The sequence below is a fragment of the Sebastes fasciatus genome, chromosome 20 (genome assembly GCF_043250625.1).
Source record: "Sebastes fasciatus isolate fSebFas1 chromosome 20, fSebFas1.pri, whole genome shotgun sequence".
In the NCBI taxonomy this organism is placed as follows: domain Eukaryota; kingdom Metazoa; phylum Chordata; class Actinopteri; order Perciformes; family Sebastidae; genus Sebastes; species Sebastes fasciatus.
Window position 1 is genome coordinate 12,621,143 of NC_133814.1, and position 23,719 is coordinate 12,644,861.

The following is a 23,719-nucleotide window of genomic DNA, read 5'->3' on the forward strand; positions in this document are numbered from 1 at the left end:
TACAACGTAGCATGCTTTCGGAAATAGCAATGATGTATATGCAATTTGTAGAAAATGGCTTAAAACATCAGGCTGGTTTGTTTTAGATGTCCTTTTAACAATCTTGATTGTCCATCTCTGACCCCATTTCTGTGAAAGCCCATCTTGCTCACAGGAAAGCTTTTTGCTTAAAAGTGTGGGCGCAGACAAATGCGCACACACTCCCAGGAAGGATTGGCTCTGAATAAAGTTAGGCATGAGTTTCATCCTTGAGGAGACGGCCTCGGGGAGGAGATAGAGACGGCTTTGTTTTAAATGTGAGAGGTTCAAAAGAAGAACATTCCCTGAGGCTATTCAACTTTAAGGTGCATATTTTTAGCTTGTTGTCTTCTCTGTGTTTATATATATATATATATATATATATATATATAGCATTTTGTGTATTTTCAATAGTGTATTCATATTGGTGGTTTATCAGTGTGCTCTGTTGTATGTTGCACTGTCTATCTGTGAACATTTTGCTGCAGCTTTAAAAGAACTAAACGAGCACTGTTCTATACACACACACACACACACACACACACACACACACACACACACACACACACACACACACACACACACACACACACACACACACACACACACACACACACACACACACACACACACACACACACACACACACACACACACACACACACACACACACACACACACACACACACACACACACGGCAATGCAGTGCCTGGAGGACTTGGAACCGAATGCCTATTTTTCTGTCTTTCTGTCTTTCTCTCTCTCTCTCTCTCTCTCCCTCCATAACCTCCTCTTTTCCTACCTGTCTATCCATCATCTCCTCCTCCCTCCCTCTATAACACCACCCTGCCCCTCCCAGTCTGCATAATGCCAGTCAGACATACTGCAATTTAGAGAGCTTTTGGTCCTGAGGGCTGGACTGAATAAAAGATGAAGCAGTGTAAGTATTGGCTGCTGACTTTGAACTTCTCTTTAACTCCCTTCACCTCTCAAAACCCTGGGACGAGCCCTACATTTAGGTTAAGTTCAACGTTTTGTCAATTATAGCTCTAAGCACAAGCATATATAGTATGTATGCAGTTCAAACATGTACAAGATAAACCTGATGGGTTGGGGAGTGTTAATATTTCTAAGCATCCAATTTTCGTTGCGAGAGTTCCTGTTCTCGGTAGTGGTTTTCCAGTGGAATCCCAAGTGATTAGAGAGCTAATCAATTCTTATTTGGGGGTTTCATTGAGGTGTTAAGGTGTAGCCTCACGTCGACGTTGTCTTGGCCGGCAAGTTTGCACTTAAACACACCGCAAAGACTACAGCCGACGCCCAACTACCACGTACGTTCTGCGCCTGCGTGAGATGAAATAACTCTCCACACCAGCAGACGGCGGTGGTCTGTATTCGTCGTTCTAAAGGGAAACCGGAAGACTGAGAACTGCCCCAAACTGGCCGACAGCCAACTGTCGGCTTGGTCTGTCACATACACACAGAAGCTTTATAGCAGCAAGTAATGAGTAGACCGTCCTTTACTGGGTTCAAGTAACTGTCACTGAGCATCCGATGTGTCTCATGTCTCTTTGAAGATCCATTGGATATCATACAGTTCAGTCAGTATCTGGCAGAACTGCATCAAGATTACACACAACGACTGTGGAAGTTTGACACACCAAGCCGACAATCGGTCCGTTTGGGGCCGTTGGTGAGCGTCTGTCAACCTAGTTTTTGCAGCGTGTCCCGCACTGTCGGCACTAGGCTGCCCGTGACGGAGGCTTTTTGGCTGATTCAGCATGTCGAAATGGCGGCAGAGCACGTTGGGGCCCGTCAGTGAGAACAAATCACTCTGATTGTCTCTTCACCTTAAACAAATCAGTGCATGAGAAGAGAAACGGAAGTGAGGAATGCAAGCCAAGTCAAGCGGGCGTACACAGAAGGCTCTTTTCATTATTCATCTTCATCTCATCTGATCATTCCAACACACAGATATTTTCACAGCGACATGGCCATCTGGAATGAAGCTAAATGGTGAGTGAGAGAAATGTGAAAATGGTCGGCAAACGTCGCTTTGTTTAATGTACGTATCACAACAATGGTTTGAATATCCGCCGTCGGTCTTCTGGTTTCCCTTTTTGAGAGTTATTTCCCCTCACGCAGGTGCAGAACGTACGTACGTTGTAGTTGGCCGTTGGCTGTAGTCTTTGCAGTGTGTTCGAATGCAGCCAAGATACACCTGACATGTGGTCGGCCTTCGTCGCCACTAGTTCTTTGATGTCGCTTTGGTGTGTCTGGGCCTTTAACCATTTGCTATAAATGTCATACTCACAATGACATCACTGTTAATCTTTTATAAACAAAGCATATTGTAATGTCTGTTTAATTGTGTTTCTCTACCTTCCAGGTAACCACAGGATTTCATTAATTTCACTTTGCAATGAAATAAAGTAAAGTATGAGCAACTTCAACACTAAGCAGGGCTGGACACCACTTTGTCCATAACTGCACAAAGGCAACCAGAATCAGGTTGAATGGTCACATCCTTATTATTATAATGTACCCCGACATATATAGTCTTTACAACTCCTCACGGAAAATTCTATTCTCTTCTGAGAGAGAAAGAGCACCACTAGAGGGAAACTATTCTGTCCCAAAAATACTCTGTCTCTTTCTTATTTCTCCCCCTTTACACTCACGCTGTTTGTTTTTCTCTCACATAAACATCTCAGAAGATAATTTAACCTCACTCCAGTGACACACACACACACTTGTTTTGATGGAAGCCGACCACTGCTTCTGTTTTCGCTCACATCTGACGTCCAGCCGACCGCTTTTCCGTGATTCATTATGCGGCAGTTCAGTCGGATTTGAACTGCGCTGCGTGTCGCTCGTCATTGTCACCGTTGTCTGGAGAGCGATTAAGCTGCCGCTGCTGTATGTATTTGCGTGTATGTGCGGAGGCGGAGTGTTTCCGACGTGAGACGAGTGCTCCTCCAGGGGTGGTCGCGACACCTTCGACGCAATCAGGATCTCTCTTTAGGATGAGTGTCTCGTAACAAAGCTCTGATTCATCTGACGCCGGCTACACACACACACACACACACCAAAATATACAACAATAAGAAACGGGAAAACATAATGACGATAAAAATGATGAAGGATGTGTTAGTTCATAGGCACATGTGAGTGTGGTTTCGACAGTGTGCTGAGATCATGTCTATCTGGAGACACAGACGTGAGACCTTTCAGCTCTGCTGTTCGCACAGCCTTGAAGAATCACACACACAAACACACAGCCATTCCCTGTGATGCAGTAATAATCTGTCTTCTCAACCCAAATGCATGCAGCACCTTCCACTCAGCATGAATGCATAGTGATGAGCGTAAGACAAATAGGCACCTCAAGGACTGAGCTGTGACATTAGATCAAACAAACACACCGGCTAGAGCAAAAACAACTGGTCTGACGTCAGTTGTCATGATGATGAGGCCAAACAAATCCCGAACCTGTGGCTTGACAAGGAAGCTTTAAGTGTTTACTGTGACAGCTACTTTGTGAATGACGTATTTATTTCCCACTGAGGGGACTAGAGGAGGGGATGTGCGAAAGTGTACAGTTTTATGTCTGTAGTTAAAAGGCAGGTCCATTACTTTTGAGTTTTTTGAGGTTTTTATCTCATTTTACAGCTGTGGAGTTCCTTTTTTCCTTGTTTTAGTGTCAAAATGCTATTTTCCCAAGCCCTGCTCAAAACTTTTTCCCACGAGACCTGACGTAGGTTTATGCATGATGACGCTGTACAGTATATATACATCCTTATAGACAGTGTATTAACGTTACATACAGTAACTTTGACGGCGGCAGGGCTGGGTAATATATCAATATTGTATCGATACCATGATATGAGACTAGATATCATCGATTCTGGATATCGTAATATGGTAATACTGTTATAAAGCTAAATGTACCACGAACTGTGTTATTGTTACTAAAATGGTGATTTGGGTAAAAAAAACAAAAAACATTGCAGTGTGTAAGGCACGAAGGAGGCATTGAGAGCTGGAGCCCCATGAATCATCTTTAAAAAGAAACAATCCACATAAACTGCTGCAGTGTAAAGGCAAAATGTATTAACGTCAACTTGTTTGTGCGCCCCCATGCATTCCCTCAGTCTGACAGCTCAGCCCCAAATGACCAATTAGAGCCCTTCTGGTTACCTGCTCACTGCGACAGATAGTATTTACTCAGCTCGTCAGGGTGAAGATTAAGAAATGAACATCTTAACTCTTCAAGTCGCACGTCACACACATACACAAGCATGCAGGAGCCTAATGATATTTGTGACAGGCGACATCTTGCTCACAAACCAGCAGCCTAAGTGAGCTTTACCGCCTTTTTCTGTACGTACATATCACACTTGGGGGTTTTGAAGAGTCATAGCTTTCTAACATCAGCCCTCTGTCGCTGGTTTCCTTGACATACTGTGTGCAGTCCCCTAATAGACCGTGCATGGCCATTACTTCTTCAAATAGACCTCAATTTCCCTACACTGATTCCTTCATAGAAGGTCGTGTGAATAAATCCAAAGCCGGAGCCCCTCATCAGATTTCTGCCAGCTTAACCTCAGTGTAAGTAATTCAATCCCCTAGAAAAAGGGGACGGGTAAATTTGCTCTGGCCAGCTGTTCCAGACAAATGATTGTGATGTGAGCAGAGACAAAGAGGGCCATTAATGAGCTATTAAAAGCTTCCAAACACTGCGGCACGGCGGCCATCTCCTTTATTTGTTGCCCAAGGCGGCCATATCTAAACCTCGGATCAAGCTCTAGACTTCATCGAGATGAAGGTCTGACTGCTGCTACAGTATCCGGTGAAGGATGACCCTCGCCGTGATCACACAACGGCTCCATCAGTCACATGAAAGCCAGCACTGCTGAAGTCCCTGACAGCATGATGATGATGACACTTTTATTGTCTCCAAGGAAACATGAATCATCTACTATCAGGCTATCAGTTTGCACACATTTCAGAACTACAAAAATGCTTAAAACCATAAAACTAACGACTTAACAATTAATCAGTTAACGTGAAAAAATGACTTGTGGTAACAGTGTTTCCCACAGGATTTTGTGAGACTGTTGTGGGTGGACATTGGACCCTATAGGGGGGTCGGGGGCATGCTCAACTGGAAGACAATTTAGTTGGTTTTATAAAAGTTAAGCGCATCAATCTGGTGCACGTTGAGAGCAAAATTAAGAGGCTATCTATTAATAACTTTGTGCTCTTGTAAAGAATTTTGCACTCTAGCAGTGGTGGAGTGTAACTAAGTATATTTACTAAATTTTGAGGTACTTTACTTGAGTATTTCCACTTTTAACTTTACTACATTTATTTGATAATATTAGTTACTAGCTATTTTGCAGATTCTTAATGAAAAAATATAAATCAACTAATAAACTATGATGTATTATTAAGTAATGCACAATTATCAATTATATAAAGTAGTTAAATTTAGCTCCACATTTACCAGCTGCAACATTAAAGCGATGAAGTGGTGAACACATTAATGTATCATTAATCACAATCCAATGATATACCGTAATCGATATTATTCTGAAATGGGCCATTCTGCATAATGAGTACTTTTACTTTTGGTACTGTAAGTATATTGTGATGCTAATACTTTTGTACTTTTACATAAGTAACATTTTGAAAGCAGGACTTTTACTTGTAACAGAGTATTTTTACACTGTGGTATTACCAGCTATCCTACCCGTTGAGAAGTGTACAAATGTTTTCGGTTCATTATGAAACTGTGGCGGGACAAAATAGACTATGGCAGGCCGCCACGGTCTAGGTAATTAATGGGAAACACTGGGTAAATTACATCCAATCTTGTAGTCAATGTTGTACAAACATTTCTAAAACTAGTGAATCGTTTTCAGATTTGTTTCTCCATTAATGACTCCAGAAAAGAGTTATAAAATATCTTCTCCTGATTATATGCCCTATCCAATTTTTGGTTGACACAGGGACAATTAGTTTGCGCAGGATGTTTTTTTGTTGTGGTTTTATGCTCAAGTATTATGAGCTTTTTACAAAGACATGCATACAAGTAAGGGAAACCCCCCCTCAGGAATCTAAATGCCATGTTTAAATGTGATTTAAGGTCAATATCTAAAGCAGGGGTATGGTATCCCAGGGTGCTATTTCCTTTTACTGTAACCTGACAATTTGGATATGTGAATTTCTTCATGTAAATGCCAGTGTGATATTTATAACACAAGTGAAATAGGAGGAGAATTATGAGGTTTATTCGATAAAGCTGTCACCACGCACCTGCGTTTAACTGTCAAGACATGACAGGCTGCGTCATGGGATATTAAACAGTACAATCTAATATTGAGCCACTCACCACTTCCTTCAGGAACATCTGACTGATTTCATATATGCAATTTCCATTTTTGGTGTGTTATGACTATTACAACAAATATATCCACATCAGCAAATGAGCCTCTTAGGAGTTCAAAGCTGCATGGAGACAGAGGAAACGATGTTATGAGGCATTCAAATGAATCGCCCACACTCTCCCCAACTTAGATTTCTATTGCTACAACTTGAGTTAATTTATTGAACTGGCGACATCAATCAAACATCCGTGCTTAAAAAAACATCAGTTTACAGTAAGAGCGAGATATGATGCTGTTATGATACATCAAAATCACATGAAGACAACACTATAATATGATTCCTTCTGTGAACTCAACCTTTCAGATACTAATGGTGGTGTCTCCCTCTAGTGGCTGAATGCACGCCACTCTGAACCCACAATTTACCACAGAACCGTCCTCATCATTATGCCTGGCCTTATCTTAACCAGGCTGAGTCAACACAACAGTAATTGGAATGCACCAAGTGTCAAACAATTACTGGTTTTGCTTTTCGGTTCTTATCTGACAAAGACAAACTCTATTACAATTGTGCTGATTAGTATAAATAATGGTTTGTGTATGTGCTCGGACACAAAAAGAGAAACGGAGGACAGACATATGCCATCACAAATATAAACACACCTCTTTCTTAACTACACACACACACACACGTTGTGACTCCGGCAGAGTTTGTCTAACAACAGACAAGGTGTGCGCCGTGTGTACAACTATGTGTGGGTGCACTTGCTCGGGGGGTGCATTTATAGCCCCTTTCCCTGTTGCGATGACTCACCAGTGAGTCACAGGCCCAAGTGGAGAGTTGCGCAAGTTAAGTCAGGAACCCCTGTCTGTTGTCAGCGGCACCTCATCACCTCATAACCTCATCATTAGGAGTCACGTTGGCATAGGAGCCAGGGGAGGTGTCGGATAATGAGGAGGGTGATTCAACAATCACTGATGCGTCACCGTCAATAAGAGACACAAGGGGGGGTGAAGGGAGGGGACTGACATATTGTAAATGAATGGTTTAATTTGACAGGTCGGGAGTGTAGTGAGTAGGAGGTGAAAACACGTAGGCACGCGCCCCTTCCTTCCTTCCTGGGCTCAGACACACAGGTATGAATTATACATCTCCTCGCGCCGGTGAGAGATAGGTAGAATGAAATGCCACAAGGAGTGTGTGATTCACGCGCACATACTTGAATGAACAGTCACAGACACCCGGCACTTATTGTGCTGCATATGCACACACACACACACACACACACACACACACACACACACACACACACACACCCCGGAGACACAATGCCAGTCCTGTTTGTGCTATCTGCAGAATGTGCTGAGAAGAAGGGGAGAGGACATGCAATAGAGCCAGGAAGATACAACTCCCCGCGGCTTTTATCACGCTTTGCCCAGCCACAGCGGCAATGACAGAGAGGGGAAGGGATAACCTGTGTTTGCAAAGGAGGCTACTATTTGGAGAAGAAGGAAAGCAGGTTTTGAATAACCCCACATAGGTTGAGTTCTAGATAGATAGATAGATAGATAGATAGATAGATAGATAGATAGATAGTAGGGCTGGGACGATTCACATATCTCCCGATTCGCCAATATCACGATACTTTGGTGCCGATTCGATATGTATTGTGATTTTTAAGATATTAAGAAATGCCATATTGATTTATTGTAATTTTTGTTAACTTTTTTAACAGTAGACCATGGGAAAAAGTTGAATCATACACTTCTAGGGACTTTTACTTTGGAAAATATCTAAATTGATATAGTAAAAATGTTTGATTTTCAGCACATATGGAGTCAGAGATGTCCTGAAGTCAAATATATCAGTCATTGTCAGGCATTATAATTGATACATTTCCCTCACAAATTAAAGGTACTTCTGGTGAATATAAGCCAATCAATCTTATTTCCATATATGTATTTTGTATACATAGTTCCCTTTGTTAACACCTTATTTTGAAAACCGGACATAGTCACACGTGTATACTTCCGCAAACTTCGCCAAGTCTGTCGCTAGCTCTCCCGTCAGCTCCGTACTCTTTATACATCCATGGTCAGCTTCATCTGGGCTGATGAATTCATTCAACATAAATGTCAGTATATGGGTGCGCTACAGTTGTAGCGTCGGCTGATTTGACCACGGAGATGCGAGAGGCAGCTGGCTTGACTGCACGTTACCGCAATACAATAACGTTTCCTGTCCGTGACAGAGTTAGCATGCAGCTTTAGCCACAATGTCTAGCTCTGCTGTTCCTGACAATGTGGGAAACCCAAAGTGTTTCCAGACTTCACTGGATGTGTAGTGTTTATCACTTTGGATTTAAAATGTGAGGGTGCAGGTCGTATCCACGGAGACCCTCCGCTGTTTTCTGCTCTGTCGTTTCGGCACACTGCGGCCGGCTGCGCTTTGTTTTGGTGACGGATACGGAACGGATATGATGTCATGTTACTCAAACTACAACAATAAAAGCGGTAACTTCCTTCTACCTCCGCATAGACTCAAATGAAGCAAATATATTGATTCTGGCTAGATAGATAGATAGATATATAGATAGATAAGGACGTCAGACTGTATCAATCAAGTCTAGCAGTGTTGATCAGAAACGTTCCCCCTTAAAGAGGAGGACTGGAGGTATGTTGGGTTAGATAAATCACCTCCCCATCCCCCAACAGCGTGACGTTGCCTGCACACCGACAGTTTGGTTATCGCTCCTCTGTGGCATCACTCCCAGGCTTTTTATCATTTTTCTGCTGACTCCCTGCTTCAAGGGGAGCCATGGGTTAAAAATGTTTGTGTTTGTGCTCTACATTGTTTATGTATAATTGTGTGCCTCCAAGGATTTGTGTGTGCAAAATCATGATTACATGCGGGTTTCTTTTCATTCCCCGCCCTCCCCTGCTTGATTGTGTATCCAACCCTGACTTCCCAGAAGTTCCATTCATCAAATCAAAACTGAAGCCTTTCACGTACTGTTTTTGCTAAAAATAGGAAATAACAGGCCTTCAAAAATGCCCAGACATGTCGGGCTGTAAACCTTCGAGCACCTCATCAGCCTGTCCTACTAAAACAGTCAGAGACGAGTCAGAGGAACACACAGCATCTGTTTAGATGTCACCAGCTGCCAAAAGAGGTGTCCATAAAGAACAGTGCAAACTGGGCTTGTTTTCAATTTCTGTCAAGATGCTGTATTTCAAACAGACAGACAGTCAGTTTGATCTTCACGCTTCCTTTTAAATGTCCTCACCTCAGCTCACAAACAATTACAAACCTTCAAGCTAGCGCTGTTAAATCAGAGTCTTTTTAAAAGGTTCTGCCTTCAAAATGTCTTTCTGAAAGTCATATTTTACAGTACCCAAGAGACGCAGCGGGCTGAAGTAATCTGCTATATATATATATATATATGGCTGAAATGCTTATGCTCACAACAGAAGCGAGGGCAAACAACAGTTCCAGGAAGCCCCCAGAATAGAGACAGGAAGTTCATTTAGTAAACACAATAAAACATGTTAAAAGCTCCTCTCACATGAGACGAATAAAGAATCGCTCTTACTCTACGAGTTGCTCCATTCCAGCACCCCGGGGCTCCGGTGGCTCCCCAGGTTTGGGTTGGTATAGTCCTCCTCTTACAGTGTGACTCCTGGCTTTCACCTGGGAACACACACACACATGTAGCAGCAGTTAGTGAGAAGTAGTATGTGAAAGAGAGAAGTGATGAATGAACAGATGCCATCTTTCACTCGCTCATCAAAACCCATCAGTCATGTTAAAAACCGGAGGCTTCAGTGATGTTTCTGGAAACATACAGGACGTACAATCACTCAAGCCTTGTCTTTTTGTCTGTCCTCTATATCTGTCACCCTCTCTCTCTCTCTCTGTCTCTTTAAGGGCCTCTGCAGGCCTCTCACATCTTGAGGTGTTGAGTTTCAAAGTTCTCTTCATACTGTGTGATTTATGATGGAAACAGAGCTAGCCTTGGTCTCAGACTTTACTGCATGTTAACACAATTACTATCCAGGATCCGTCCACTTAAACATCTAAAGAGTTAAGTGCTGAAGCAAATAGACGTGGTCAAGATTACCAAGTTCTTTCCATCTTTGTCAAGTCATCCCGACAAAGGATCCCAATGGTTTATGTCTGTTGTTTACATTGGTACATACTTGAACAGTTGTGACATTGATTGACTTTTTACATGTACTTCGTGGCATAGATATATTATATTTTCTTCTTCTTCTTCTTCTTCTTCTTCTTCATCACACACAGCTCAACTCAATTCAATATATTGTGCATGAAAGCTGCTTTCCGCCCACAATCTTTCCGTATACACCAACAACACTGGCCTATTTCTCACTCAAGGAAACACCACGCATCGAATTAATATTATTCATGTTAATGCGAGCTAATTATGCAGAGCTGCGGCACCTGGGTAAACTGTGTATGGGTGGTGACACCTCTCTCGCCCCAAGCCTGCGTGTTAATTAAGCAGAACATCTGGCGAGAAGGGAAACATACTGTCGAGTTTGAGCCGACGGGACTCTCCCTTGATCCAAAGAGTGCAGAATGTTTTTGGAAGGGTGAGCTTCACTTAAATTTGCGGATGCGCGTGTCTCTTTGTGCCAAGAACTGCTCCAGTCGAAAATTGATGAGCAGCAGCCGATCCAAGCGTTCACTGATTTTAAAATCCTGGCAGAGTAAAGACAGCGGATGTTGACTGTGTCAGGAAATGCAAACGAACTTCACTTAACTCTACATGCACCCACATTTTCCTTGATGTGTTCTGTGCTGCACAAGAACACTGACTGATATCACATGATAACTGAAACTATTAGTTATGGATCGATAGATAATTAATCAAATAAACTGATTATTTTGCTACTTAAACCTTCTGAAATTTGAAGATTGCTTACTTTTATCTGTTTCATATCAATGTTAATTTAATTTCTTTGGGTTTTTGGAATATTCTTAAGACAAAAATAAGCATTTTAAAGACATTAAAGATGAAATATTTTTTTATGTCAATGATCAATACATTAATATCTAAAGATTTTTGGCTAATTTGACTGAATTATAAGAGGAAAGAGGAAGTACTTTTTTTATACCCTTGGGGCATTTTTTTCATTCTGTTGTTTAGGGCTGCAACTAATTATTATTTTAATTGTTGATAAATCTGTCGATTATTTTCTTCTTGATTAATTGATTAGTTGTTTGAGCTATAAAATGTCAAAAAATAGTCAGTGTTTCCCAAAAAGCCCAAGATGATGTCTTCAAATGTCTTGTTTTGTCCACAACTCAAATATATTCAGTTTACTGTCATAGAGGAGTAAAGAAACCAGAAATGATTCACATCTAAAAGGCAAGAATCAGATCATTTTGACTTTTTTTTCTTAAAAAGTTAAATCAAGCCAATTAATCGATTTTCAAAATAGTTGGCGATTAATTTAATAGTTGGCAACTAATCAATTAATCGTGGCAGGTCTACTGTTGTTATTTTTTAGAAGCCAAAATGTCTGACGTGGCAAACATCGACTTTACCAACTAAGCTAAACTCAGACTGATATGTCTTGGAAAATCATCTTTGAGCCTAAAAAATATAACAAAAATAAATAGAGACATTCATTGAGCAATTTCCTAAATGACCTTGGGCTGGATTTAAACCTTGTCTGGGAAAAACGGCTGATACACTTTTTGAAACTGTGTGTCCCAGAATGGCAAAGTTTGGGCAACAGACTGACAGCCAGACAAAGGGACTTATACCAGCTGCTCACAGCTAAAAGGGCCAACAATACATCAAACAGCGGGGACAAAAGACAACTGCACAACAGAGGAAAGAGAGTTATTAACTCGCTGGTGGCTCAGCTTTGGGATATGCTGCGGCTCTATCCAGATCTGCGTTCGCTTAGCCTTAGCTGTGGCTACAGTTTGGACATCATAAGCCGAAAGGTCATCTTACTTACGTCATTTAAAACAGAATTATGAAACAATCAACACATTCCTCATGTTTTATCTGTACTGTATGTACCTCACCCACACCATCCACACCCACGGCTCTGCTTCCACCTAGTCATGCATACTGTAACTCGGAGCAGTGGCCAGCCGCTGCCTGCCTGTCCCATCAAACATGCATAAGAAACAGATGTATCTTTGATGTAGGCTTGTTCATGTTGCCCCATGTGCATGACTGTATGTGTGTGTGAGTGTGTGTTTGTGTGTCTTTGTCGGTGTGCTCCCATGCAGGCCCTGCGGGTGAAAGCCAGACTGGGGAGATGCGGCTGCATGCCCCAACACACGAGGAGAGAGGGGAGGCTGACATACATATATCATTGGCAGGACATATAATCAATGCAGCAATGTGTTGCCATACATTATCTTTAAATGCATAATTCATATGACTGGAAGCAATTTTATGACTGTAATTTATAGCTGTTAAACACACTGTGGATTTCATTCAGATAGTCTCTGTATTAATTCACTATTTTAAGTTTTGCTTTGATTGAAAAGATTATTATCACAAATATATTCCATTTTAAGTAGAACTGTTCCGCTCTCTAGCATTGCAGCCTTTCACCACTTTAGATTGGCACACATAGATGCTACTGTTATTATGTTAAAAAAGCTACGATTCTACGCATTTTGTTACCCATTTTTTCATCTACCTGGTTTACAGCCATACTGTGAAACAGAATATTATCAATAATTGTACAAAATGAATTACAGTATTGATGCGTGACTCGTATTGCATACCATAGAATTTTCTGTAATATAACGCCATCATTATAGTGGACAACACATGGTATTAAGATTAAATGTGTCACGCAATGGTTCCCGCCTCTAAAAGTGACCTTCAAAAATGTCAAATGAGAAAGTTTGTGAACGGGCAGCAATGTTGAGATCAGTTGAGGAAATACCAAGCACCGTCCACCAGCCGGATCATTGAACAGCCAATAGGAACGCTCTCTCTCTGAAATGACCTGTGATTGGCCAAAGTCTCCCGTCATGGGCTAGATTTTTTCTAAAGCCTGAAAACAGAGCCATGAGGAGTAGCAGAAGTCTAGTTTTCTCTTAGAACACCTGAATTACAATATGCTGAAAGGTTATTATGGAATTTTTGCCCAATGATACCAAAAACATTCTGCCTACTGCAGGTTTAATTGCCCTATTTCATAGTCAAAAATGATTTACCGTTTATCTGACAGCAAGGTGCTACTGAATGCAGTAACTATGCTTTTAAGTTCCATGGGTAATTAGAGATAGTATTAGTCACTAGACAAATTAGAGATAATTACTTATAAAATATATGGATTATAATATTATTATGGAAATTTGTTATTTGGAATAAGTCCTTGAGATGTGCTATCTCGTTTTCAAGCCGTTTTCTCAATGACAATAATGCAATATAAGCACAATTTAGACAAAACATTGAACAAAAATAACAACAAGATAATTAGACAATACAAATATAACAAAAAAAAAACAATAATAATAAATAAATAATTGAATATAGGAAGTTTTCTGGCTTAGTCTATATTGTTTTAGCCACCCAGTGATTTATGTATGAGCGGTAGGAGGATATTTTGCTGGCATTGCACTTGATGACAAGTGTATGGCACTGGTCCATGCGACTGTCATCTTTTAGCATCTGGACTTGTGAAAACTTCCCTTGCACAAGATTGTAAACAAGTATAATCATGAGTCATTTGAGGGGAGAGCTTATCCTGCTTGTCATTAGCCATAACCATGCCAGAAGCTGCCTCATTTGCTCTGTGTGTGTACTCTATGTGTGTGGTAGTATCTGTAGTGGTGATCATGAAACAAAATTAGCACCTGCCACCTGCAAAATACAGGGTAAATGTTGGCTGTGGCAGGTAAAAATTTCAGATCACCTGCCAGGAAAAGACTTAATTTCAGACCCTGGTAGTGATATAAATAAAGCTCATCCACTCCACTACCCTTGTGTCCCCCCTCATGTCCTCTTATGAGTCCATGACCATGTAAAGTGACCCTGACCCCACCTTCCTGCAAACACACGTGCACACACACAAACTCTATGAAACACATTTTTGTCCCTCATGCAGTCGTTGCCCCCCACTCGCCCACACACACACACAGGCCGGCTCTGTGGTCGGCATGGAGCTCGACTCTCTGGTGACGGTGGCAGAGGAAAGAACACTCAACAGACTGCTGGCCATACTGGACAACGCCAGCCATCCTCTGCACGCCGTCATCACCACCAAACAGAGGAGCTTGTTTAGCGGCAGGCTGCTGCTCCCCAAGTGCTCCACAGACAGACTCAGGAAATCCTTTGTCCCCCACGAGCCATCAAACTGTACAACACCTCTCCAGGGAGGGGGGGGGACGACAAAGGAGGACGGTCTGCAGGACAGATGATAATGCACTATACTCACTTTTGTAATAGTCCTGTATCACAGCTGTTACCCTGCACTACGTATATTCAGTTTTAACAGTTTTCTTCATCTCCTTGTATTTTTATATCTGGTATATTTTTTTTGTACTTTGTACTTTGCACTACTAACTTTTTTACTGCCTTTTTACTAACATGTTTTGCACTATTGAACTGTCATGCTGGAAACTTGAATTTCCCTCAGGATCAATACAGTTACTATCTATCTATCTATCTATCTATCTATCTATCTATCTATCTATCTATCTATCTATCACACACACACACACATCTTTTTCCTTTTCCCCTAAGACAATAGTGTTGCTCACTCTCTATTGTGGAAGCCAGTCATTTCCAGAGGAGGACGGTCTGCAGGACAGATAATAATGCACTATACTCATTTTTTGAATAGTCCTGTATCACAGCTGTTACCCTGCACTATATTCAGTTTTAACAGTTTTCTTAATCTCCTTGTATTTTTATATCTGGTATATTTTTTTGTACTTTGCAATACTAACTTTTTTACTGCCTTTTTACTAACATGTTTTGCACTATGGAACTGTGATGCTGGAAACTTGAATTTCCCTCAGGATCAATAAAGTTACTATCTATCTATCTATCTATCTATCACACACACACACACATCTTTTTCCTTTTCCCCTAAGACAATAGTGTTACTCACTCTCTATTGTGGAAGCCAGTCATTTCCACATGTGTGTTGGCCATAAAAAAAAAAGCAGACTAAAAGCATCCCTTTCCTGCAGCTAGCAGGGTCACAATTTGCCTCATATAAACACAGGACACACCTTAGCCCAACAGTTTGCACATATCCTTCTGACCCCCTTTATACCTCCCAAAGTGCTCTCCTTTTCCACTGACACAGGATACCAATGTGAGTGAATGTTACATAGCAAAGCTGCCTGAAGAAGAAGAATAACATATCACTTCTTGTGGGTCTTTGTTTTATACTTTAGGTGAACTTTTAAGGGAGTTTTTGTAGGTCTTAAACCCAAAGCTGAACACTGAGGCTGGTGTGTCTTTTGTGTCTCCCAACGTGCCTTGCGCTGGGTTTCCCTAGCATTGTCATGACAACAGTGTGTACGCACCGACCTACACGGTGGCCATTAGAAACAATACACCCACGAAGATTTAAGTCAAGTATGCTTTCTGAAAAGTTAGCTAGCCACCAAAAGCGCACACAAAATAAAACTTATCTTATTTCGCTTCTAGCGACGAACAAGTGCACAAGTGTGTAAAACGGAGACAAAAAGAAGTGTACATTCATTCGCATACCTTCTTGGCGAAGCCTCCTTCTCCGGACCGTGTTAGTTTACTAACTTCACTTTAGTCGCGTCGCTCAAAAGTTTGTCAAACCGGTGTTAACATTTTCTAAGTGCTGTCTCCTGACTACACTGTGGACACTAGTAACTACAGCGACATGTGAGCAACAAACGTCCAGCACTAACTTTCTCCGCCTTCTCAACTCTTCTTCTGCTGCTTCTATCAAAGGATGCTTTGCTCCGCCTCACTCACTCAACCCTGCAGATAAATCACTGTAGTCCAGGAGATTTATGTTTGTTTTAACCTATTTTAACCCCCAAGAGATCCTCAAGGATATTACTGGGATTACATTTATTTTTAATATTTTGCTATATTTATTTATTTATTTATTTATTTATCGAGTTGAGGGTTTATTTATTCATTTATTTTTTATTATTATTATTATTTTTTATTATCTTCATAAGCACATGGAGTTTGCCATATTCCTTTAATGTGACATTATTTGTCATATACTGCATATTAGGCCTATATTAGTTTTTGCTGTGTGCTTATATTGTAGCTAAATGCTATTGCAATTATTGTCAGATCATCCATTTCTATGATGATCTGACTTTATTATTAACTTGTGACATTTCTTTAAAGGTCCCATATTGTAAAAAGTGAGATTTTCATGTATTTTATATTATAAAGCATTAAATATTGTGAAAGTGTCAGTGCATGTCACAGCCTAAGAGACAACCACAACAACAACACATAATAGATGCAACTCACACTCTGTCTTTTATTTACTACTCTACTTCATGGGTTGTTGTTATTTTTGTTTTGTTTTTTACATTTATCCTTTGATATTGCAATATATTGTTATTTATTGTTTTTTATTTGTTTGAGTTTGAGACTCATTCTCAACTCTTCTTCTGCCTGCTTCTATCAAAGGATGCTTTGCTCCACCTCACTCAACCCTGTAGATAAATCATAGTCCGAGAGATTTATGTCTGTTTTAACCTATTTTCCCCCGAAAGATGTACAAGGATATTGCTGGGACTTATATTTATTATTAACTTGTGACCTTACTTTAAAGGCCCCATATTGTAAAAAGTGAGATTTTCATGTCTTTTATATTATAAAGCATTAAATACTGTGAAAGTGTCAGTGCATGTCACAGCCTAAGAGACAACCACAACAACAACACATAATAGATGTAACTCACACTCTGTCTTTTATTTACTCCTCTACTTCATGGGTTTTGTTTTTTACATTTATCCTTTGATATTGCAATATATTGTTATTATTTGTTTTTTATTTGTTTGTTTGTTTTATTGACACAACAAACATGAATTGCTTCTTTATTGTTTTCTTTAATTTACATGCATGTTCTTTTTAAATATCTAAATATTGTAATTTGCTTAATGAATTGTATATATGTATATATATGTTTTTGTTTTTATTTTTTTATTTTTTTATTTTTATTTATTATTGAATTGACGCTTTGGCAATATCGTTCACCTGACAGTCATGCCAATAAAGCAAATTGAATTGAATTGAAATTGAAAGTATCAGAGTGCTCAATATACGGAGAAATACAAACAGCCCGTATTCAGAAATTGTGCTTTTGAAACAAGCCGTTAGGATTTCTGTCCATTTGTGATGTCACAAATATACAATATTTAGACCATCACACGGTTTTAAACGTAAACATTGTAAATGTGTCACAGTTTATTCCTGGTTGCAGTGTATGTTAATCAGCTGACAGGAAGTACACATGGACCCAAACTATTGCCAGGCAACGCAATTCTGTTGCAATTCCGTTTAAATGCGCTAAAACGGAGCGTTTCAGACAGAGGGTAAATACAGGTATATTCAGGCAGACAGTATGAGGAAAATAACGTTGTTGTTTTTTTAACATTACAGCATGTAAACATGTTCTAGTAGAAACACAAAATACAAGTATGAACATGAAAATGAGCATGATGTGGGACCTTTAAGGTTACCAGTGTAATTTGCATGGAACCACTCACCCTATTCAAACCCTGGCTTCATTTTATTCTCTACAATGGTTCAAAACACACATCCAAGTGAATTCTGGCGACTGATTGCACACAGGAAAATCATCTTGATAAGAGATTTAATAGTTTTTTAGATTGTTGAAGTATACCGACCATATTGATATTGGCCTAATCCTCTGAATTTCCCCGGTTCAAACAACCCGGGTGACACCGGCATTAACAGAGATAATCCAGACTCACTGAATGTTTCACATGCTACTCTTTATCCTAATGAAATTTAAATTCAAAGGAATAGCAGGCAGTTCAATTTGCTAGACAAAACTATGTGGTAAAATTAAATTCTCAATACATTATATTCTGTGGATATGTTGCCTATGAACTCAAAATATAATAAACAAAAAAAAAATAATAATAAAATAAGGAAAGCCTTTTCATGAGTGAACTGGATTTATAGTTTGCTGAAAAGTTAGGTCCTTTTAGGAAAAAAATATGAGAGTAATACTACATAAATGTAAATATAAAAATATAATCCATACTGCAATATTCAAATAAGCATTGGGTATTGTAAGCATATTAAGTCGCCATAAACTCACTGATTGGTACAAAAACAAAAGTTCTTTAGTATATTAGAGGAATATTTTAACTTTTGAATTCATTATTATCCTAACAAGGCAATTCATTCAATTCATTTTTAGCACTATTTGTATTGTTTACAACTTCCAGAACACTTTTCTTGTATATAGAGGTTTTATTTTATTTTTTTGTTTTATTCTTGTTTTATTTTTCGGTCAATGGTGCTTTATATATATTTTTATATAATATTTTTATATTTTTTCACTACTTGTGTACACAACAGTCCGGTCTAATCCTCACCTTTATCTGTCCAGGTTTGTTGTCCTTGTTCTTATAGCTATTATTTCTATTTCTGTGTAAGTAGGCCTACATTGAGAGAGATGCATAAAACCGGAGTCAAATTCCTTGTATGTATATACTTGGCAAACCTGATTCTGATGTTCTGATTCTGATGACAAAGAAGCATTTGAGTCGACTTACATCCATACATGGTGGTGTAAAAGCTAATGTATGGCCTGTAACTATGGATGCGAGAGTATATGCTATTAGAAGTAACAGAGCCCCAGGCCCCTGATGCCATTCTGCATTCAGTAGTAGTAATAGTGGCTGGCCATAGTAGTAATATACTACAATATGTCAAACTTAATCTTTCCTTATGGGCCAATACATTTTAGGCTGCCATTCAAGAGCATCAAAGCATTCACACACTTTGACAATAGATCAAAATAGGCTTCAGCACTTACAGTATCAATTACACCTGTGGTGGTAACGGTGGTTGCAACAGCAGCGCCAACAGCAACAACAATCATTGGAGTAACGGCACCAGTAGTAGAATGATATATTATATTATATTATATTATATTATATTGTATTATATTATATTATATTATATTATATTATATTATATTATATTATATTATTATATATTATATTATGTAGTGGTGTAAGAAAATATTGAAAAAAATTTAATATCGTAATATTATGTTTGTGATACTGTATCGATTCTCAAAACCACTGTATCGATTTTTGATTAATAGTTTACATGCAAAGATTAACTCAGTCAATACTTTATTTCCTTTGCAAAGAGATGCACCCTCTCACTGTACGTGCCCTCTCAAAGTATTAGTGCTATGATGTTGGATGTTACAGGGACTGTGATAAATGCAAATGCAGATCCCACTGTTCTGATTGCATAAAAAAAGTAAACTTTTCTACTCCGATTTTATGCAGCCCTAATATTAAGCTATATTATATTCTTATGTGTTCTCAATCTGTGACAAACAAAGCAGTGAAAGGTCACAAAATGTGTCTTGAGCTTCTCTGTTTGCACAAAAAAGAAAAAGAGACGGAACAAAATATTAATACAGAATACTACTACTAATATTATACTAGCAGCAATAAAAGCAGGATGAGTCGCCGTGATGTGGGACACCTAAGCTCCAGTGGGTGTAGGTCTTCCTCAAACAAATAAAAGTCAATAAAATGAATGGTTAACACAAGTTGTGGTGTTATGTGATCAAAATCATATGACATCTCAAATGTACAATCATAGATTAGGGTGGACCAATCTTCAAACATGAAGCTCCCTGTGTGAATACCGTCCAAAGGTCAATGACATAGTATTTGGACAAACTTAATGTTAAGAGTAAAAAAATTCTTATAAATAAATAAATAATAAATCCTGCTAGTTTTTATCAGGATATGTTCATAATATGTTTTTTCATCAAAAATATTATAATATGGTGTAAATATACTCTATATATGTTATTTCAATCAAATTTTCCATTGTTCCACTTTAGGAAATATGGTTTTGAAAAGTGGGACAGGATGATTTACCCCAGGTGGGATAGCATGAATTATGCAATAACAATGGTTATTCATAGGGTTTTAGTCTTCTAATGCATTATTTAAGATATTTAAGGTGAAGTGCAAATTATAGTCCATAATTGGGGGTGGCTGCATCTTTTTTTTGGTTTGATTAGGACACATCTTAGGGATTTCGGAGTGGTACTGGGTGTGGATTTAATGTATTGGCTTCATATCGCAATACATCCCTGAAGTCTGAAATGCAAAAAATTTCAAACATTAGGCTAATTCACCCTAGTAGTAATAATATTGCAGACATTTCATAGGTTGTCAGAGGGACTTATTTGCTGAGCCAAAATGTTACTTGTTGTTGTGTGTCAGTGCTCCTATTTACATATGATCTCTTTGCATATGATCCTCAAAGTCCTGTAAGCCAGTGAGGATTCTGCCGCCATCCACTATATCATATCATCATTGTTGTATGCTTTATATAATAGTAAAACTATAATTTTAGAAACATAGCCCATTTCATTTTCAAGATGTGAAATAATGTTTGTTTTGCATTTAGACCCTGCAGCCCCACAAACTGCTGATACCAATGGTTCAAATCAGACAGTTCAATCTGAGTGCCACTAGATGACACTAGAGTGCCACTATCTGACACTGGCCTGTGGAGTAGAAGGTTGGAAATCTACTTTGAGATATGAAACTCAGGATTTAAATCCAGCCACAACACCTATTTGTATAATATAGGCTTACAAAAGGAAAGGAAAAGAGGAACTCACATATCTGAATATGAATCTATTTAAGTTAGGCCTGATATATATATATATATAGGCCTATATATATCCGGTTATTTATATTTGTCAATTGTGACGACATTTTACATTACCCCGGCCAAACTGAGCCAACCCTGACGTCCCAGACACTTGTACTAAATGCTTAGAAGGAAGGGGTACTCTGTTTCACTGTGTATGGGACTGTCCGAAGTTAAAAAAATACTGGGAAACAATTGTTCAGAATATATCTGAGACTGTTGGAGTGAAGGCGCCTCACCAAGCAAAGATATGTATACTAGGTAGGCCTATATACATTCAGATAACTTTATCGTTAACTCAAAACAGTTAATTCTGGTTGACTTTGGACTCCTGGAGGCCAGGAGAATGATAGCTTTGTCTTGGAGAAAAATGGATTTACCTTCGATACATGTGAAGGTGAAACTGCTGTGTGTTGCTGAGTGCTGTTGTTGAAATTGTTGTGTTGTTTTTTTTGTTCTTCTTCTTTGAGGTATTTATTTGTTTTGTCTTATCTTTTATTTTCTTTGTTTTCTTTGTTAGATATGTGAAATACATGAAATGTCATGTCTCTCTTTCTTTGATTATACTGTGGAAATTCTGACTAAAAATGTCATTGTATAATTTAATTATTAATATTGTTAGTCTGTCTGTATTTGTATATGGTTCAGGTATCCTAAAGAAAAGAAAGAAAGAGTTAAAATTGTATTATATCAGTGTGATGGCCTGAACTGTGCCAACATACCATCATATATTACCTTAAGTAAAAGCAACTTCCTTTTAAAAGGATGTCTGTGTGAAATTTCCTACTATGACAACGTTGTATTTATAAGCTTTTAAGCTTTAATTTTATAATAAAAAAATATTTTGATATTCATATTGCTTTGAGGTGTAGGGCAGATATTAGGGCACTATTAGAGCAAATTTTAAATCTGTTTGTAATGTATATGTTATATTGCTTTAATCTTTTGTTATTTCCCATGAACATGGAAGTGCTTTTATTTTGAAAAGACATTAGACGCAGGTGACAGAAGGAAATTGATTGAAAAAGGTGAACTACTTGATGGGTTTGTCTGTAAGCTCATCTACTTAAAAGTTGGTTTATAGACTGTTGTAATTACAAACAGTGGATTGCATATATGAAAACAGCCTTGAAAAAAGGGAAAAAATAAAGTATAACAAAACAAAATATATCACTCCACTATGACACTTTGCTTAGACAGTACTGCAATATTAGCTGAAAGTGCAACACTGCCTTTGGGTACAAGTATGTATATATCTTGCCTTGTGATTTTCTATTGCTATTGTGTAGCTTTTTCATTTATTTCTATTTGTAATTTTGTATGCTTTCTTTCGTATTATTCTTATTTCTTTCTTTCTTACCTTTTGTCTATTTATTAGGGCTGTCAATCGTGTAAATATTCAATTACGATTAAAAAAAAAGAAAAAAGAAAAAGGTGAACTAAACAGTGTAGTTTAATAACATTAACATGGGGATAAACAAGTTATAATTGTTGTATAAATGTTTTTATGATCATTTTATCTGTGTAAAGTGTCTTTGAGTATCCAGAAAAGCGCTATATAAATAAAATGTATTATTATTATTATATATGTTTATATGCAAAATTCAATGTTTAAAAAAAAGAAAAAAGAAATGTGACGACATTTGTACCCGGATATCCTAGTCGAAAATATCCGTGCTGAACACCATGGCTGAACATGGGAAATTGAGTTTTCACCCATTGCATTCTTGAACGCACTTTACGTAAATTTACGTGCGCCCCTATGCACCGAGCAACCACCCCTTACGTATTGGACGTACGTGCGTTTTTCTATTTGGCTCCTTGGAGATTCCCCCTTTCCTTCCTGGGCTGTTTGAGGTAAACCTACGCGGTCGCATCAGCCTCGTGAATACCTGACGGAGTGAAGATAAAACTGTACATATATATATTTGTCACAAATGTCGGAAACATGCAGCGGGGAGAAGAGAGAAGCTAACGCCTGGAGAGGAGAGGAGGCTAAAGTAGAAGAACTTATCGTCTCTATGGCTGCGAAAAGTTAACGCACAAGACGGCTGAAAAACAGGAATAATTCCTCCTCCGACCGACTCGAGGTAAGATTAACCGACGTGTGAGTGGACTTCAAGGTGTACACAGCTGTTCGGCCGCGTCGATAACGTCGACCAAAGGACTGAATAAGAGTGTCTTTGTTTACAATGTCCCCGGCGTCCTCGGCTCGGAGCTTGTCTCAATGGGATTGTTGAGAGTTTCTCATCTGGCAGCAGCACTGTGTGTTACAGCTAATGTTAGTGGTAGTGACAGGGCTCACAGGCTTACAGTTCAGCCACAAATAGATTGATTATGTGACAGTGCTTCGTTATTTAACACATTTGATTCCTTCACTGCACATAGCA

General features: G+C 38.9%; 2 protein-coding genes across 2 annotated transcripts in view; one reads left to right on the plus strand and one right to left on the minus strand.

The window, feature by feature from the left end:
* Window positions 1–16,353, minus strand: part of ankfn1b (ankyrin repeat and fibronectin type III domain containing 1b) — a 145,554-nt gene extending 129,201 nt beyond the window's left edge. Inside the window, exons 1-2 of the mRNA XM_074619720.1 lie at window positions 16,143–16,353; window positions 10,005–10,102 (exon numbers count right to left, since the gene is read on the minus strand). Coding sequence (XP_074475821.1) covers window positions 10,005–10,021 — 17 coding nt within the window. The 5' untranslated portion in view covers window positions 10,022–10,102; window positions 16,143–16,353. The remainder of the gene's footprint in view (window positions 1–10,004; window positions 10,103–16,142) is intronic.
* A 6,780-nt stretch (window positions 16,354–23,133) lies between these two features.
* capn15 (calpain 15) overlaps window positions 23,134–23,719 on the plus strand; it is a 44,076-nt gene continuing 43,490 nt past the window's right edge. The window contains exon 1 of the mRNA XM_074618989.1: window positions 23,134–23,419. The gene's annotated coding sequence lies outside the window, so the exon portion shown is untranslated. The remainder of the gene's footprint in view (window positions 23,420–23,719) is intronic.